Here is an 18,592-nt window from a genome sequence, read left to right on the forward strand (position 1 = left end):
CTACAGTGCTATCTAACTGTTGATAAAATCTGTTCCCTTTTTCCTCTTCTGCTGCTTCTATTGGTGTGTAACAGCAGATCAGTTATGCATAGTAATAAGTATACATGTGTGGTATTCTTATAATTACACTGAATTGTCTCTCCAACATCTTCCGTTTGACTTTCATTCTTGTTTCTGAAAAATAAAAAAAAACTTATTTTAAAGGCTTTTATGAAAATATCAAAGGAAATGAAAGTAGTTCTGTTACTAAATAAGGGGGATGAAATTAATGACTGAAAAATGGCTGAGGTTCTGAACTCTGACATTTGTCTTCAGCTAGCAAATAGAAAGTATTAACAAGGAAGACAGACCCATGAGATGTAACTTTTGTTGAAGTTCAGATATAGGACTGGCTGGAGAACTTTTAACATGTACAGATCAGCTAGTCCAGTTGACCTGCATTCTAGGGAATTATTGATTGCGCTTCAGGATCTTTTGAAACTAATTGTCACTGAGATGCAGGGACGTGCCAGTAGGACAAATTTGCTCTGCTAAAATAATTAAATATCACAAGAAAACCTAATTTATTCATAACTACCTACTTCTCTAGAAGGCGTGTTTCCTGGGTGTCCTAAGTCTCAGATGAACTAGACTGCTAGAGAGACAAGGTGGGTGAGGTAATATCTGTAATTGGAGCAACTTCTGTTGGTGAGAGAGACAAGCTTTCGAGCTTACTCAGAGCTCTTCTCCAGATCCGTTAACTACTTATGCTAAACACTCTGTTAGAATCATAGAATATCAGGGTTGGAAGGGACCCCAGAAGGTCATCTAGTCCAACCCCCTGCTCGAAGCAGGACCAATTCCCAGTTAAATCATCCCAGCCAGGGCTTTGTCAAGCCTGACCTTAAAAACCTCTAAGGAAGGAGATTCAACCACCTCCCTAGGTAACGCATTCCAGTGTTTCACCACCCTCTTAGTGAAAAAGTTTTTCCTAATATCCAATCTAAACCTCCCCCACTGCAACTTGAGACCATTACTCCTTGTTCTGTCATCTGCTACCATTGAGAACAGTCTAGAGCCATCCTCTTTGGAACCCCCTTTCAGGTAGTTGAAAGCAGCTATCAAATCCCCCCTCATTCTTCTCTTCTGCAGGCTAAACAATCCCAGCTCCCTCAGCCTCTCCTCATAATTCATGTGTTCCAGTCCCCTAATCATTTTTGTTGCCCTGTTCCACCTTGTATTTAGCTGTGACATTCTGAGTATGTTTCCCAGTCCCGAAGAAGAGCTGTGTGTAAGCGTGAAAGCTTGTCTCTCTCACCACCAGGCATTGGTCCAATTAAAGATATTACCTCACCCACCTTGTCTCTCTAATATCCTGGGACTGACACAGCTACAACTTGACTTCTAGAGATATGCATCATTTCAGACTCCATCTCCTCTTCCATCCAGACAGAGAACTACTTTTCTCTCCCTTTTCTTTCCCAAGAAATGATGAGGTGATGAGACTCTGTTATACCAGTTCCCTTATTCTTATATGGTAGCATGCTCACACTATGGAGAAGCTTCTCCTTCAAAAGTGAACTTAGGTCTTAAATGAAGATATGGTAGTTGGAGTTAGTTGCACTGAAGACAATGGCATGTGTGTGATCCAGTAGGCACACTTTCTCAGCCAGCAGCATTGATATGGTACTCCAGGGTGCATAGAAATGGCAAACCAAATGAGCAGCTGTGTGCGTGTTTTCTGAGCCACTGAGTTGTGAATTGTGACCCATGCTGAATTGTGAACACTTTTACACTTATTTGTTGCAGAGTTTGCCTTGCTGAAGTTTACCAAGATAAAGCTCTTATTGAGGATTTCATGAAGAGGGAAAATAACTACCAAGACCCACAGGTAGGAGGAGAGGTATTCTAAAGGGAGACAGAGTGGTTAACATAACATTTCCATGGAATTGTATTTGGATTCCTATGATTCACCTCTTGTCTCTTCCCTTTGTGCTGTCAACCTCCTAAAAACAGACTCATGCTCCAAATCACTGCTATTCTGGGAGTTAGACAGACATGGTTAGCCTCCAAATAGCAAGAAAGCAGCACCGCTTTGCAGCAACAGAGCCTGCTTTAACCTTTGGTTGCCTAGCATACAGATCTGTACCGCCAAGCTATCCTCAAAGCTAGTTTTTCTTAGGCCAATTTGTGCTTCCACAGATTATCCATTTGGTGTCAATTGCCCCAAATCTTCCCCACCAGTCTTGTTACTGGTTATGTAGAGGTATGTGGGAAACAGTTTACCCATCCCGTGATAATTTTTTTAAATTTTGAAATTTTTCCCAAATTGAGATAAAAAGTCAATTTCAGACTTTTTTTTTCTTTTTGCAAATTGATACTCAAAAAAAAAGTTCTGATTGAGCCAATCAAAGCATTTGTGTGTTGATTTCATCCCCTTTGTTACCTTGTGCAGAATAAATTAACATTTTTAAACAGTCATTTTGAATCAAAAAATGAAACTTTTCATTTTGAAAATGTCCAAATGAGACTTTTTGACTAGTTCAAAACTTTTCAAAATTTGTTTCAAATCACGAGATATGTTGAAACCAGCCTGTTCTGCAGTTTGGGTTTTGACTAGTTGGCATTTGATTATAGAAAAAAATGTTTTGTTGGAAAATTCCCAACTAGCTCTTCTATTATCTAGCCATTCCGTTTTGTTTATCAGAGGATTAGCTCCCAGTGGAACCCCTACAGTACAGAGTGGGAGGTGAACATGGCTAAAACAACAATTGCCTCTTTGTTTTTTTTCTCTTCATGGACCAGCCACACCAAGCCCAGCTGCTGTGCTTTGCAAGTGGCTAGGCTGTTTTCACCCTTAGCTATGGAGCTGCTGGTGTGGTGACCAGCTGATTCCTAAAGGTTGTAGAGTAAGGCTAATAGGTGTTGCAGGCCGAGAGATGAGGAATAGTTTCCTAAAGCTGTAGCATGGTTGGGATCAGCTCTCCCCAAGACTGTTCTGCCTCTCTCTTTCTCTGTCTTGCGTTTCTGGTGTCTCCTGCCTCTCCTGATATACTTACTGTCTGAATATTCTGGCTAGAAGTCAGGAGGGAGGCAACATGGTCTGGCATGAGACAAAACCAGGTGTCCAAGGAACTAGCTGGAAGCCGACAGCAGGAAATCCTGGAAGGAGGCCTGGGGAGGTGGTAGGCAAACAAGAAGCATGAGACAATCTCCTTACAAGGCTGGCAGTGGTGACCGTGTTCTGATGCTCAGCTAGAGATTGGTGGGGAGATACTGAGAGCTGGGATGATGTAGGATGGGTGCAGTGCTGGACGTGAATTTACTTGATTAACAAAAAAGGCAACCCAGCCCCCCTCTGCAGCACTGAGGGCCATGGCCAGGGTATTTCTATGTGAAATTCAGCCAGTAGCTCTCCTCAAGACGCCATCTTTCTCCTCCAGCCTGGGTGAGACCCTTAGAAGCATTGCAGAGGCCGCTGAACTTCTTTTTATCTAGTTGACATGGGAGCTATTCCCAGGCTCAGACCAGGACCTTGAGAAGTTTTGGAGCAGCCTGCAAAGCACAGAAGCTGGGCTGGAGGAGTGGGTCATTGGTGAAGCACTCTGCACCTGCTGCCTGTAGTATTTACTTAATCAAAATCTCCTCTTTCTCGGCTTCCCAGCATAATAATTTAGCCTGCCTCTGCCCCCCGTTCCCCAGCATGCTGGAATTATAGCTCCTGTAGATGTAAATAAGACGTTGGCAATGTCATCCACATGACTCATCCTGACCTGACATCACCAAAAGGCCTGATTTGCTAATTGGAACGTGGTTTTGGGCAGCCAGCATCTAAAGTAACCAGAGTGCCCTGCTGCTAGGCTGCTCCTGGTTGTGAGCTACCCATCTTGTTACCTGCATGCTGAAGAGAATGGAGCGGGTTTTCTGATGCTTCTGCTCCAAGTATATGCTGTGACTCATAACCTAAAAGCCTCGCTGGCCTGACTGTGCCACCAGAGTGCAGTCTCAGCCTTTAGAAGAGAATACCATCTTTCTTGCGCTTCCACTTCCTCCCTTGCTTTGTTCAGAGAAAGCACAGGAAAGAGAAAACAAAGTAGAAGTTAAGGAGTAGAAAAACCTTCAGGGAAAAACTGCAAAGGAAATCTTCCTTTTTCAGCAAATTGAGCTGGGTATCTTCCTGCATCTAGTTTCTAGTGTCAACCTTTATAACAAAGAGAAGGGGGGGGGGGTTGTCTAATCCCTGTCGTTTTCACCTTTCTTTGACTCCAGCTGTTACTGTTTTGTTTCCCTCTTTCTTCCATTTCTCTTCCTGCTGTGTCCCTGTTTGTCTTTCTTTCTCTGGAACCAAATGGAATATTCCCAATGAGATATCTGGTCCAGCCATCCCCTGCAATATACTAGGTCTCTTTCCAGCAATGCTTTTAGAAGCTAGACTTGATTTGTTTGATGAGACAAATAGTGGAACCTCACAAATTCACAGTCTGATAATCTGCGCAGCAGGGCTGGTATACAGAAAAATCTCCAATCAGATGAGATTTAAATCAAGGCTCTTCTGAGAAAGCTGTCACACTGGTAATGAGATATCATTGTTTTTACAGAATACACTGTCGATAGGATACTTCATATGTTATTTAGTTACTCATAACTATGAAACAGCATTTGTTAAATAAATGAAGGTACAGAGTACATTTCATGACACATTATCTTGGCTTATTTACTGTGCTGCTTCTCCTACTTGCTAATTCATAAACTGTAGCCATTTGCAATAGGTCTTCCAGTTATGAATGTGAAATAGGGAGGTCCTGCTGCCCTTTTGCACTGTAGGAAACATACCTACTAAGTGTTTAATATTTCAATCTCTTGTTTTGAAAGGTGTGTGCAAAAGAGTTTAAAGAATTTGTGGAGAGACTTAAAGAGAAATTCAGTTCAACCCTAGGGAATCCCAAACTCGAAATTCCAGATACACTGCAGGAGCTGTATTGCAGGTATTTTACTTAAGATGTTCTCAACGTCATATGCAAAGGTGAGATCAGAACTAGATAGAGAATCTGCTGTCAAGAATTTCAGACTTTTTGAGAGCACCTGGAATCATGGTATAAAAAAATTTGCAGTTTGGTTTTCAAAGAAAAGTTGTTCATTAAATTTGTTCTGAAATAACGATTCTACATTTTTAATTACTCTCATCTACACACCAGATATTAAATATTGTTTTTATTAATTGCATTTTATATTGAAAATTTTTATTATAGTTTTCATTAATGTCATTCATGTCTTTAACTTTTCTATTAGAAAAAATATTTTGAGTACTTAGATGTGCCCTGTGCCACTGTAATAGATAACTGTCACAAACCACTCACTGTTTTGCACAAATTAGGTGGCATGATTTTACATTGGGATTTGTAGTTGGTGTCTCCATTAAATAATAAAAATGAAGTATTAATGTTGATTCCTAAAAGAGTGGACACATCACATCCCTAGTTGCTGTAATAGTAATACTTAGCACTTATATGGTACTTGTCATCTGTAGATTGCAAAGCACTTTACAAGGAAGGGTAAGTATCAGTGTACCCATCTACAGATGGGGAATTTAGGTAGCCAAGCATGAAAATTTTGGCCTTATTCTTTTGGTGTCCCAAAGTTAGTCACCTCATTAACTTCCCTGACTTTGAGAGGAGCTGCACATCTGCAGAAAACACTGGGACTGAGAACTAGACATTCTATCACCCAATAACATGTAAGTCCTTTCCACTCCTTCACATTAGGGGATGATAAGAGCAGATGCCATCCCTCTCTAATACAAAAATTCTCTCTCTTCCCACACACCAGCCCTGTAGACAGAAGTATTTTGTATCCACAGCATAGACAGTGGCTCCATGCTGCTTCCTCCCTATGTGCTTCAGTCTGGATGTGGACAAACAGCTTCTTGGAGACCGGGGAATTCATCTCTGTGGCTCTGCTGAGGTCTGCCAGGACAGGTGGTTCCCCAACATTGTTTTTGCAGGTTGTGTCAAGATTAACAATGATAAATATCAGCCTTCAGCGTTTCAAGGGTTAAAATAAAATCAGGGGCTCTGTCTGTGATACAGGGCATACTATTTTCTGTGTTTAAATGTTTCCTTTTTACTCTCTCTTAACCAGGTTCAGAGTTTTGGCCATTGGAGATGAAGCAAATCAAAGCATCAAACAGGATGCTCTCAACAGGTGAGGGGGAGTTAGAGGCCTTTCCCATTAGAGCTCCTGAGTTATTGTGGGCTCTCAGTGAAAATGAGACGGATAGTCTTTTCTTTTCACTGGTTATTGGAGAAGGGTGGAGAAAATACTAATAGAAAGTTGCTTGTGTTAAAGCTATAGGCACTGTTGACATAGGCTACAGAGAGGATTCTAAAACTAACAGCCAACAAAGACTTTCATCAACTCCCCATCAACGCCTTCCTCTCCAAAAGCTTTAGTAAACAGATGGATTCGCAGCATGCCCTGCAACTCAGTCAGGTCCAAGCTGTTTCAGACCAAGAGGCAAGCTGGTTCCAAAGCTGAGTGCCTCACACAGAGATCAGTCTACCATCCGCTCCCTCTCTCTTTAAAATCTATGGCAGCAGTTCTCAAACTGTGGGTTGGGACCCCATTTTAATGGGGTCACCAGGGCTAGCTTAGACTGGTTGGGGTCTGGGGCCAAAGCCCGAGTCCCACTGGCTAGGACTGAAGCTGAAGCCCAACAGGGCTTCAGCAAGCTCAGTCCCCCCCCTCCTGGGGTCATGTAATAATTTTTGTTGTCAGAAGGGGGTCACGGTGCAATGAAGTTTGAGAAACCCTGATCTATGGAAATCCAACTGAAGTACCATCACGGATTACAGCTGCAGCAGTATGTCCTGGGGAGAAAGGCAACCTATCAAATAAGTAGGGTTCCAGGCCATTTAGGGCTTTGTTGGTCAAAACCAACAACTTAAATTCTATCCAGAAATCAGTGGGCAGCCAGTGCAGATCATGGAGCACAGGTGTGATGTGCGCCTACTGCCAACTTTGCCAGCTTAAGCTTCCACAATGACTTGAGGTGTTTATAAGTGTGCTCGTGACATGGTATCAGACCACCCCATCTCCCTGCCACAGCAGAATTTCCCCTGTTGTACACTTACCAGAGTTTTGTCCAGTTTAGTTTTCTGGCTGCCAAGCAGGGGGAGACCGTTCCTGCCTGGCCCACTTCATTCTCAGGAAGCCTTTTCTGGGTATTCATCTTACATCTCTGTTTCTTAAATTCATCTAATTAGTCACGGGTCTATTCTCCAAATTAATCTTCTCCACCTAGTCTAAGGAATGGAGTCATAAGTAGTATTACAGTCCCTCTTGTTTGTAAAACACTATAGATGAGGAGTGACTACTTCTGCAACTGTGGCCTTTGGCAGAAGGGTATTATAGACAGCAGTCAGGTACTAATTCCATCTGTATTGTTAGACTGTAAACTGCCTTGGAAGGTCCCAAGCTTCTGAACACGTATAGAGGAGAGAAGGGGAAGTTTTCTTTATCTGCTAATTCTCCTTCAAGATCTATAACAGTCCAGACCCTCTGAGAATGTTGGTACCCAGTGTTTATTGAGAGTCATTTTAAAAGCTTACGGAAGTGTTATGTTTGTTAAAGTAAGGATTCTGAAGAAACCAAGTGAAGGCTGGGAGAGAGCTAGATCCTTCTATGTGGGTGTGTGATGTCATCAAAAACCCTAAGAGTTCTGTCTCCATTGGCTGATTGGGAGGAGCTATGATCCAACTATCCTGGAGTGGTATAAAGTTCTTGAAAAAGCCAAGTGTAGCACGTAGGGAAAATGTCCCCATTTCGTTAGGAATTCAGATGTAGCAACATTGACTAACTGTGTGTGTGCACGCATATGCAAACATTACAGGCAAACACTCCATTTAAATATTACTGCATTAGTTTAGTGATTGGGTGCTTCGTGCTCAGAATGCCTTGAATAAAGTAATGCGATTGTTTTCTTTCAGTATCTATGATATTCACTTCCTAGTGCTCCAGAACCTGATTCAGAGTACTTTGGCACTCTCAGATAATCAAATGAAGTCCTGCCAGTCATTTCAGGTACCGTATGATTTTGGTTTTGTTTCACTTTTTCTGCAACACATTGTGATGGAAATAACAAAGTTCTTCAAGTTTGTCAGAGTGGATTCCACTGTAAGTGCACGTGCGCCTCATGCACACACAACCTGATCTTTGGGACTAGCTGTGTCCAGTGGGGCCACACATGTGTCCTGTACTACCTCATGCGCCCACGTAAGGGCATAAAGGGCAGGGCAGCTGTAACACTCCCTCAGTTCCCTGTTAAAGCCCATGACCATGATAGAGGACTTGTCCTTTGAGGGCACAGAGCTTTTCATCAAGAGGATGGACAACACTCGGCGCTCACTGAATGACTCCAGTGCTTCGTGTACTCTCTGGGGACTTACACCTGTCCTTCGTACTGCAAGCTGTACCATTCCCAGCCACGGCTGAGACAGCACACACCATCTTAGTGCCCCAGGCAGATGAAATAGCGTTCCAAAAGGCATGCGCCATACAACGTGAGGCACCAACCTTCCTCTTCCCTGGCAATGCACACTGCTGCTTTGATACGTATGTAGATTTGATAAGATGGTTGAGATCTGCATCAAACCCAGTCTAGAGAAAACATAACTTTCGGAATCCACCTCATCCATTCAACTGCATGTTGTCTGCCATGACAGCCAACAGATGGATTTTAGAGATCATTGTCCATGGTGTCTCCATCCCTCCTCAGGGACCTTTCTCATAAGAGCCTATTACAATCAGCAGTGTGGTCTCATTGCTTCCTGTAGGAGCTGTAGAGGAGGTTCCTCCAGAGTATAGGGGTAGCGGCTTCTACTGTCAGTATTTCCTCATTCCGAAGAACGAAAACCCTCTTTCTTCTATCTTAGACTTGAGCAGACTGAACAAATATGTACATGTCTCAGGTTCAGAATGGTAATACTTCCCTCCATCAGTCCATCACTCCAAGCTCAAGACTGGTTCATGGCTCTCAACTTGCAGGATGTGTACTTCTACATAAATAATTCCACAAAGATCATTGAATAGTGCAAATGCTGTGATCCTTTTAATGATGAGAAAAATAGATAAAGATTTTTTAAAATTTGGAATCCTAACAAGAGCTGATCTCAGTATTTACCTTTGAAATTGTTTCAGCGTAACTACACCTGTATTCCCCTTCCTCCTCCCCTCCCCTCCCCTGTGATCCACTCCAGGAGTTCCCAATCAGATCTCAAGTCTCCTACCATCACCTGTCTTTGGGTAGGGACCCTCGTCCCAGTCCCTTCTGACTGGAAGGTATAAGGCTGCCTTACACTGTTATATCCCCAGCAAGCCAGACTGCCTAAAAGCCATCTTGAACCAGTATATGCAAGCATTCCTAGGTGATGGTACCTCTCTAGAGTTGTTTAGTCTCAGTGATTCACTTTAATCACCTCCCACTGTTTTTAGTTCCTGTAGGAACTGTGGTAACCCTCCTCCATGGAGAAGAACACAATCATACGTAAACCAGTCATAAATTTAATAAAATGAGGTTCCCAAAGATATTACATGGGATTGTATCTGTCATGGCGTACTTCCACATAGATAATTATGCACATATTTGAAGTGCATTGAAAGTGTTGTGATCCTTTTAATGAGAAAAATAGATGAAGAATTTTAAATGTGCAATCATAACAGCAGCTGATCTCAATACTTACCTTTGAAATATCAGACAGGCACTCTGTTTACGAAGTTCTATAGAATTTGGTGCACATCACTGGAATTTACTGGTTTTGGTTCCTAGGAAACCCTGTAAATGTAATATAAACATATATATATGTCCTTAAGCTTACGTTCAACTGTAAGTTCTGATTTGTGGTTTCATATTGAAAATGTAACTGACAATTTATAAACAACTCATACAGACTTGATTACAAGGGCTGTTGATTCCAAATAAATGGTTTCCTAGTTCTTACCAGGATCTGCATGCAAGCAAACCGCCACGTAAATTGAATGGAATTTGTTTTGCCTCTTGAGCAAACAAGTGAAACTTTGTTATATTTGGGTATAAATTTCTCTATAAATAGCATATCTCATAAAATATTTTGTTGTACGTGATCGTGACTCGGTCTCTGGAAAAAACCACAACAGAATAGAGAGCTAATGCTAAGTACTTATGAGGTCAGTACCTGAGACTACCCATAAAGCTCACTCCAGTATCTCAGTAATGGCTATCATATTTATAGTGCTTCCCCCCACAATAGGATCTGGACATACAGGGATGACTTTGCTCTCTGTCTGTCTTGCCTTGAGTCACTGTTCTGATTTGGATGTAACTTTGCTCTACAGAGCTGAAGAGTTTGTGGTTTGGGCTGCAATATGTGGATTTTATTAATGTATCCCTGCTGTTAATCTGGCATTTAAACGGTGTGTGTTGCAGACTTTTCGGCTGTACCGTGAGTACAAGGATGACATTCTTGTGAAGGCTTTCCTAGAATGTCAGAAGAGAAGTTTGGTCAATCGCCGTCGGGTTAACCATACTTTGGGTCCAAAGAAAAGCCGGGCTTTGCCCTTTGTGCCTATGTCATATCAACTATCACAAAGCTACTACAGGTAAATGTCCAGCAAAGTCTGCTGTACTGTATAGAGCTAACGCAGTAATGTCTCCAAACATGCTTTGAATAGAGGATAAAATATATAACTCTGTTACTTAACAAGGAATAGAAACAATGAGGAACTAGAAGCTAGGGACCAGATTCTCTGTTATGGCTAAAGAGCACACAGCAAGAGTTGAGGGTGTAAAGGTGGTTTAAATGTGCGGCTTCAGCTAGTCCCCAGGCTAGGTTAGTATAGCTGAAATGGCAGCTGGGGGATCATCAGAGAATTGTAGGGAACCAAGCCTGTTTTCTTCCAGCCACGCCCCTTATGCTGGAAACTGCACTGAGGAGAGGATAGCATAACAGCTGTTAGGAAAATGGAGGGTTTTTCTTTGCACTGGGATGCTTTGCTACAGCCTGGAACATAGACTGTTGCATTTCCTTTTGGGATTTTTTGCAGTTTTTTGGGATTTCTGCCCAGTAGTACAAACCCTGTATATCTTCATTCAAATGTTTTTGTGTCCAGAGTCTTCACATGGCGGTTTCCTAGTACAGTTTGTACAGAATCCTTCCAGTTCCTAGAGAAGCTCAAGGAAGCTGGAAAATCAGACGAACCAGATAGCTTTTCATTCAAGGATCAAGAAGCCAAAGATTCAGCAGGCATGCTAGCTTTTCCTATGGATGGCCCCGGAGGTCATTGTGTAGCAATTCTTTCCCTGTTCTCCCTGGGCCTTATTTCTGTGGATGTGAGGATCCCAGACCAAATAATCGTGGTGGACAGCACTATGGTGGAGAATGAAGTCATCAAAAGGTAAACACTAATGCTCTTATCCAAATAAGGGCTGTGTATAACTTGCTGAATGAAATTGACAACAGACATGGGAATATTCTGCTCTGCGTTTCAGCACATGCTTTCCAATGGCAATCTTGGATGTTTTCAGGGACCATCCTGAAGATTTAACAGCACTTGTTAGTCTTTCATCTGAGCATTGGCATGTGTTAACTTCCTCATTATTCTGAAAGAACATACCTATGGTGAAGATAGAATCGCCAAAGACTTCATCACTGTTTTCAGAGATAATCAGGGCAGCATAGCCTAGCTGTGTCAATTGCACATGCTCATCGCCATTGTACCAACCTAACCATTTCAGGGAATTACTATGAATTGGTGTTTTTGTTATGTTTTCTATGTGGGTTTCAGCTCTGCTGGACTCATGTTATGATTTGTGGGAAAGAAATTGCCTGCATGATTTTACCCTGTGCACTTGCTATGGCTCCAAATGATGGGACACCTAAGAAGTAATGCCCGTTGTCACCTCACTGTTCTGAGAAGACCAGGCAGGTGATGGAAAGGAGAGATCTGCCATTAAGTGTTGCTAATCAAATCATTAATATACAGCATAAATCCAGGAATATAATCAAATACCTTGAACATGGGATACAAAGACATACTGTGAAGGAACTAGGGAGTGATGAACACAATGGAAACCAGATACAGATCTAGCCCTCTATGGGAGGAGGCCTCTCAAAGCTCCATAACGTAGCTGATGAAATGACCATGTAGCCTGACTGTTCAGTAGTTGGAGCTGATGCATTGGGATTGTTTTTAAAGAATTTACAGATTAAAAATTCACAGAAAGGGGAGTTCCCTCTTCCAAGCTTTCTTGCAGTTCCTTTTTTACTGTCTGGTTCTAAACATTTCATTCAGCAGACTACTATGAACAACTCTACAGAAAAGCAGTCCTCTATGGGCTGTATTTTGAGAATGACTAACATGTTGGAGTGTGGAGCAGAATGTGATCTTTCTTGGTGTTATGTGGTTATGTAATGAAAGATCTTATTGCAATACATATATTTGACTGGGTCAGCAACCTCATTTCTGAATTTCCTGATTGTGGTTAAAATCATAGTTGGAATGTTGCATTACTGTAGTGTTGTGTGTTCATCATTATCAATCCTTTTAATTGATTTAGCTTAAATGAAATAAACTATTGGAAAAAAGTCTCTCTTTTTTTTGGAAGAAAGTGGCAAAAGATTAACAGTACATTTCCTGCAGTTTGGGAAAAGATGGTCTTGAGGATGACTATGATGAAGATGATGACTTGGATGAGAGCTCTGGAAACAAACGGAGAATAGAGATAAAAGCTCGTCAAGCATCTCATACCAATTACTTACTCATGAGAGGCTACTATGCTCCAGGAATCGTCAGCACACGCAATCTGAACCCCAACGACAATATCGTGGTTAATTCTTGCCAAGTGAAAGTCAAGCTGAGATGTGCCCCAATGCCAGGGAGGCTCAGTACCTCAGGTTAGTTTCTGTATGTGTGTAAACAAGTAAAACAAATTGGAATGGATGTCATTCTGCGTTTGCAAACTCAGGGGAATGGAGGCAGTGTTTTAATGCAGTCTCCTAGCAGGATCATCTTCTTTCATACGTACCAAATATCTGATTCTTCCTGTATTCTCATACTACTTATTGGGCTGTTTCATTCTTCTGACTCTAACGTGGTTTTATTAATGCAGCTTGCTTTGATTAGCTTCCTCGGTAACTTAGCTCCTTATGTGCATCCCACTTTGTGGGCGGTCATTAATCCAAACATGCCTGCTACTTGGTGAACCTATCAGTCCCTTTTCTAATTTTAAAACCGCTTTTCTGTTACCTCCCAAGTTTCCTCTTCTGTAAGGAGACTGAGCCAATCTCCTTGAAAAGCTCTTTGGGGCAGGGACTCTTGCTTATTTTGTATTTTATACAGTACCTAACACAATGGCGCCTGATCTGGCTGTGGTCTTTAGACACTGCTGCAATATAAATGTTAATAATATTCAGAACTCTGGGTTCTAAAAGCTGCATCCAAGATCAGGGCCCCTTGTTCTCAGTGCTGCACAAACACCGAACAGGAGACCACCTGAATAGGGAAGACAGACAAAGAGTGGGAGAAAGGGAATATTTATCTCCATTTTACCAACAGGGAACTGAAGCAGAGTGTGCAGTTTTTCCCACAGTCGCATAGGGAGTCAGGGAATCTGGATTCAGTTCTCAGCTCTGCCAGAGTGCTGGTCCAGTGCCTTAACCACAAGAGTGGTGGTGGTCTTTGCTCAAGACAGATGTATCCAGGAAGGATTTCTTGGTTTGTAATGGAAGGCCCGCTGCTGTCCCTGCCTATGCTATTCACATCTGTCACAACAGGAATCTGAAAACCCCGGTTCCTGAAGTCCTGTTACCATACAATCTCTGTATGGGTCAGTCAGGTTGCCAGCTCATTGCAGTACTTTGCCGTTCCTCTTGGACACCTGACTTTGGCCATCAAAGGAGAGCAGGTGTTACATCATAGTGCCCCACAGGGCAAAGTGTAAAGGCTGTCTGTAAACACCAGAAAAAGGAAGGTGGGAGCAAACAATCAACTAAGAATGGTGTCATATCTGTCCTTCCCCCGCCCCCAGCATCCTGGACCAGAAAAGTCACTTTTGAAAAGAATGTTAGTTTGGAGCTAACTGATACAGAGCTTCTCATTAAGGCAAAAACCACTCAGAGATGTACACCCTCTCTATACCCAGTTTTTCTGGTGTCTTCATGGTGGTGTAATCTTCTGTTCCATGTTCTTTATCCGACTTGGCCAATAGCTTTCTACTCTGCATCGGCATCTGTCACTCATTTCTACCAAAGGAGTCGCTTCTCCAGAGTCTGTCTTTTTTCCTCAGGCTCTCCAGTTGTGATTTTACTGACCTTCTCTAAAGACACAGCAGAACACTCTTAAATCTGTTCATTTACAGGATTTCCTAAGTGACCCAGAGCTAGAGAGAGAGAGACTGCAAGAGTCCAGTCTCCCCTTCGCTGATATTTCGTACTGGCTTGAGGTTAGAGCCTTTGTAAGCCAACTTGATGGTTCCTTTTCTGCAGCCCATTTCATACACAAGTGTGGGGGGCATATAGAAGAAAGGAATTTGCAGTGGTGAATGTGGAACATAGACTCTTAAATTAAAAATATAGCTCCAAGAGTTGTCAGAGGAGCCTGGAAAGATTTTTGATCCTTCTGTCATCCAATGTATGGTAACATTGTACAGGAAGATTCTGTCTTCATCAAGACTAATACACTCATTCTGTTTACTTTGCAGTTCCTTCTGTGGTTGATAACATGGCTGTAGGGATCTCCTGCCTCCCTGATGCTTTTACTAGGCTGCTAAAAGTCCAGGAAGCCACTTATGATGTAGATCAGTTTGTCCTCCAGTGTACAGAGTGTTATGGGTATAGCTCCAAAGATGTGTCTGCTGTCCTAGAGATCCGTAATGCCATTGAGGCATCCTCTTCCTTCGGGATTGACAAGGCAGAGCTGGGCAAACAGTTCCACTGCTATGAAGAAGCTGACACCGAATGCACCAGGTGTTTACAGCAGTATATTCAGGTTGGTTTACATCTCCGTCACCAATATATATGTGAACTCCATAGCACTCTTTTTGAATAGGAAGGACATATAATCCATATGAAACAAATGGGAACAGAATTACTTCCTCTACGTGATAAATTTAGTAATGAGATTCCCAATCAACAACCAATGGTCATTTCACCTCATACATCCTGTGTTTGTCTTTCTGAAGACCAGAAAATATGGTGGCACTAAATGAAAAAGTTGGATGAGTGACTACACTCACCCAGCGCACCGTGGTCAGTCTCTAAAGTGCACAGGAATATTTCAATATCTTTGCTGTAGTTTCAGAGGAGATTAAGCAAGGGAACTATTCCCTTTTTTAAATCTATAGGACAGGAGAGTTGAAAAGGGACTGAGAGTTTGGCAAGGCACTCTTGCAACTGGTTACAATAATGGGAATTCCAGGAAGTTTTGAATGTTTCATCATACTGGTATTCCACAGCGCTACCTAAAGATAAAACTTGTTTCTTTTTCAGGACCTCCTCAAGATGGAACAGGTGTTAGAAGTGGGAGGGAACACTGTACGACTGGTTGCAATGACATTTGCCAAACCCTGGCTGTTGTATTCAGTGTGTCTGAAGAATAAAGGTGGTGGTGCTGATCTGCAGGGCAAAAACTCCGTCACTCATTTGGATTTGCAACAGAACTCTCAGCAGCCAGAGCCAAAGCAAGGGGTGGAGTCTTCAAGGGAGGAGGGACAGCCTGGAAAAGTCTTAAGTCCTGTTGACAGTGATGAAGGACCCTCAAGGAAAAGATTCAAGACTCAACATGGTGGGCTTCAAGATGGCACCGAAGTCCATCAGGACATAAAGAGCTGTTCAGAAGGAGCAACTGAAGCAGTCCCTGATGCAAGTTTAACTGAGCCCACGCAGGTGAAAGGGGTGTTAGTTGCACATGAAGAAATGGGTCCTTTCAGAGGGCAGACAGGACACTATGTGCAACACCCTGTGCATGGACCAGAATCTGTCACTGAAAAAGATAAAGAGCAAGATAAAGCCAATTCTGAAGAACAAGAGACTGCAGTAGATGATAGTGTTGCAGCTAATGAGGAAGAAAGGCAGATGCCTAGCTTTGAACATACAGCCAGAGATACAGCTTTGAACATGTCACTTGATGATGCATCTCACTCACAGGAAAGTTCTGAAGTCTGTAAAGGTGCATAGGAGTTTTATTCATATGGGATATAGACTACTTCTCAAGCTATAAGCTTATACCTGTAAATTCACTAGCCCCAAACCTCATAACTTTGTGCTATAGCAGGAAACAGACATCTCTCTTACTGCTTTTTCATTAACAGTGAATAGTGATTTGTGGCAGTTAAAAAAAAAAAAAAAAACTGTCCTTTTTTTTTTTCTGGTACTCATTACATGTTTTCTGATCTTTCTTCAGACAATTGTGTGACAGATCTACCCCAGGCAGTACGGGAAAGGTACGTAAAGAGAAGTCTGTAGAACCATTAAATAATAAGCATATCGTGCTTAGACATGCAATCATTTAGAAAAATAATATAATGTATAATATAATACAATATATTAGCAAAATAACAATTACAAAAACAGATGTGGAAAGTGCATGCTTGGCGCTAGTGTAGATGTGTCTCCAATTCCTTGGTGAACCCAGAGTGCATGGAAGGACTCTGGAGACTAGGACTTGCTGTCCTACCTCGTCCTCTTGTTACCTCAGACTCCTTGCCCCTCAGCATGGCCATTCCAAATGTCTCTGGGGCATGGGCACTTCTGAAAGTCCCCAACATATTATAAACACTAGAAGGAACAGAAATAATCCTCTCCACCCTACACTCAAATAAACTTAATGCTCATTAGGCCCTGCTTTCCAAGTGAGGGTCTAGGGAATAGAACAATATCGGAGTGGTAGATTCCAGTCAAGAACCTGGCCCTCACCTCCAAGATGTTAAATCAGGGGACTCAGTGCCTCGGCTGATTTCTGCTGTTGACATGCAACGCAGAGAGAGGGGTCTTGTGTAGCCTTGTAGCTCATTAAAGAGCTGTTTTCTTGAATTGGACTGATGAGCAGAGTGAAAGCCAGCATCGTTTTTGGGCACGGATGTAAAGTGCACCCTGTGACACGCTCTGGCCCCGTGGTTTCGGCAGCAGATCCAGGTATATCAGAAATGCAGATTGTATTGAATTAAAAATTATATGAAATGAGCAGTCCGATCAGGTAGGCTTCCTGCTGGGTTTTTATTAGTTGGTTTATTTGTTACTACTCCCATAATCTTTAATGTGCCACAGAGTTTTGTATTGTCAGCACAACTTCATTGCAGAAATGGTGAGGGGTGAGGCAGTTGGGACTGTTGGTATCTGGGAAGGTGTGTGCGCTGGGGAAGGGACACATCTTTCTTTGCCCTTTTCAGCCTGATTTAGAGGTGGCTGCGTACGTTTGGGGATGAGGGACTTGCTTTTTTCTCTGCCCCAGTAACTCTTGACAGTAACCATATCTCCCACTGCCCTTGTCCCAGTATTTGCTGGTGCATCCAGCAGAAATAGACAAGCACGTTAGCTGCACACTTCTGCTTCATTGATTGGCATTGAGATGGTTTATGTTAACAGGCTAGCTGCCTTTCCCAACTAGTCAGGGAGCACTCTGACTCAGCTGCTGCTCATGCATGTCCTAAGCATTCCCACTGGTGCTGTGCAGAAACCATGATATGGAATTAAAGCCTCTTGCTGAAAACAGACATTCCCTACCCCCTGCAATGTGGTGGGAGGAGCCCTAAGGTAGTGTTTCCATCCAACTTTAATAGGGCACGCAGCACACACATTTATTTACTCAGTTCAGCTCTGGGTCAAACCACCATGGAAGCTGAATAGAAACTAGCACCAGTCTCCACACCCACTGTCAGATTAAAAACACTGTCACTCGCCAGCAAACTGGCCATCACTAGGATGCTTTGTTGTGACAAACTCACTCCCAGATCACTCTCAAGGGGGTATGCCTAGCAAGCAATACTTCTAACCGTGGGACTCTGGTAGCTGGATAGAACATTTATTTCAGGAGAGCCCTGCAGGGACTTAGGACAGTGATCTGCAGCCCAATGTGTTTGCACAGACTCACAGAAGGTGCCATTATTTTTGCTTCTGATGTGGGTGCTTTGCTAGTGTAGGGAGAGGGAAGAGACACCTCTATATAGCAAGCAATTTGCATTTTTCATTTTTAAAACTGCAACTGACAAAGTGGAACTTGCTGTCCCTCTGCAGGGCCTGTGAGAATGTCTGTTTCATTGGGAGGCCGTGGCGAATCGTGGACGGGAATCTGAATAAACCTGTGTGTAAGGGAATGATGGAAGCTGTGCTCTATCACATCATGACAAAGCCCGGCATAACAGAAAACACCTTGCTGCAACATTATGTGGGGGTTCTTCAGCCTGTTTCTGTCCTGGAGATACTACAGGTACATTTGTTATCAGATGTTGAACATTATCCTATTTCAGCCTTTGTTTAGTGTGACTGTCCCACTGGAGTGATACCAAAGGGTCTCACGTGTCCACGCCACAGTAACAGACTCCCTTGTTGGGAGTCCCAGGAGAGAAGCCAACAACTGTGACTGGACC

At 42.7% G+C, this 18,592-nt stretch overlaps 1 protein-coding gene across 4 annotated transcripts in view; it reads left to right on the forward strand.

The window, feature by feature from the left end:
* The window catches only part of GTF3C1 (general transcription factor IIIC subunit 1), an 82,334-nt gene that overhangs the window by 60,552 nt on the left and 3,190 nt on the right, over nt 1-18,592 (forward strand). For all 4 annotated transcript variants that reach the window (XM_084641674.1, XM_084641675.1, XM_084641676.1 and 1 more), the window contains 11 exons: nt 1,789-1,870; nt 4,852-4,964; nt 6,118-6,180; nt 7,965-8,058; nt 10,439-10,611; nt 11,122-11,406; nt 12,652-12,905; nt 14,711-14,997; nt 15,498-16,176; nt 16,411-16,450; nt 18,240-18,432. In XM_084641674.1, coding sequence (XP_084497800.1) covers nt 1,789-1,870; nt 4,852-4,964; nt 6,118-6,180; nt 7,965-8,058; nt 10,439-10,611; nt 11,122-11,406; nt 12,652-12,905; nt 14,711-14,997; nt 15,498-16,176; nt 16,411-16,450; nt 18,240-18,432 — 2,263 coding nt within the window. The remainder of the gene's footprint in view (nt 1-1,788; nt 1,871-4,851; nt 4,965-6,117; nt 6,181-7,964; nt 8,059-10,438; nt 10,612-11,121; nt 11,407-12,651; nt 12,906-14,710; nt 14,998-15,497; nt 16,177-16,410; nt 16,451-18,239; nt 18,433-18,592) is intronic.

This window comes from Lepidochelys olivacea (assembly GCF_965140295.1).
Source record: "Lepidochelys olivacea isolate rLepOli2 genome assembly, chromosome: 10".
Taxonomy (NCBI): Eukaryota; Metazoa; Chordata; order Testudines; family Cheloniidae; genus Lepidochelys; species Lepidochelys olivacea.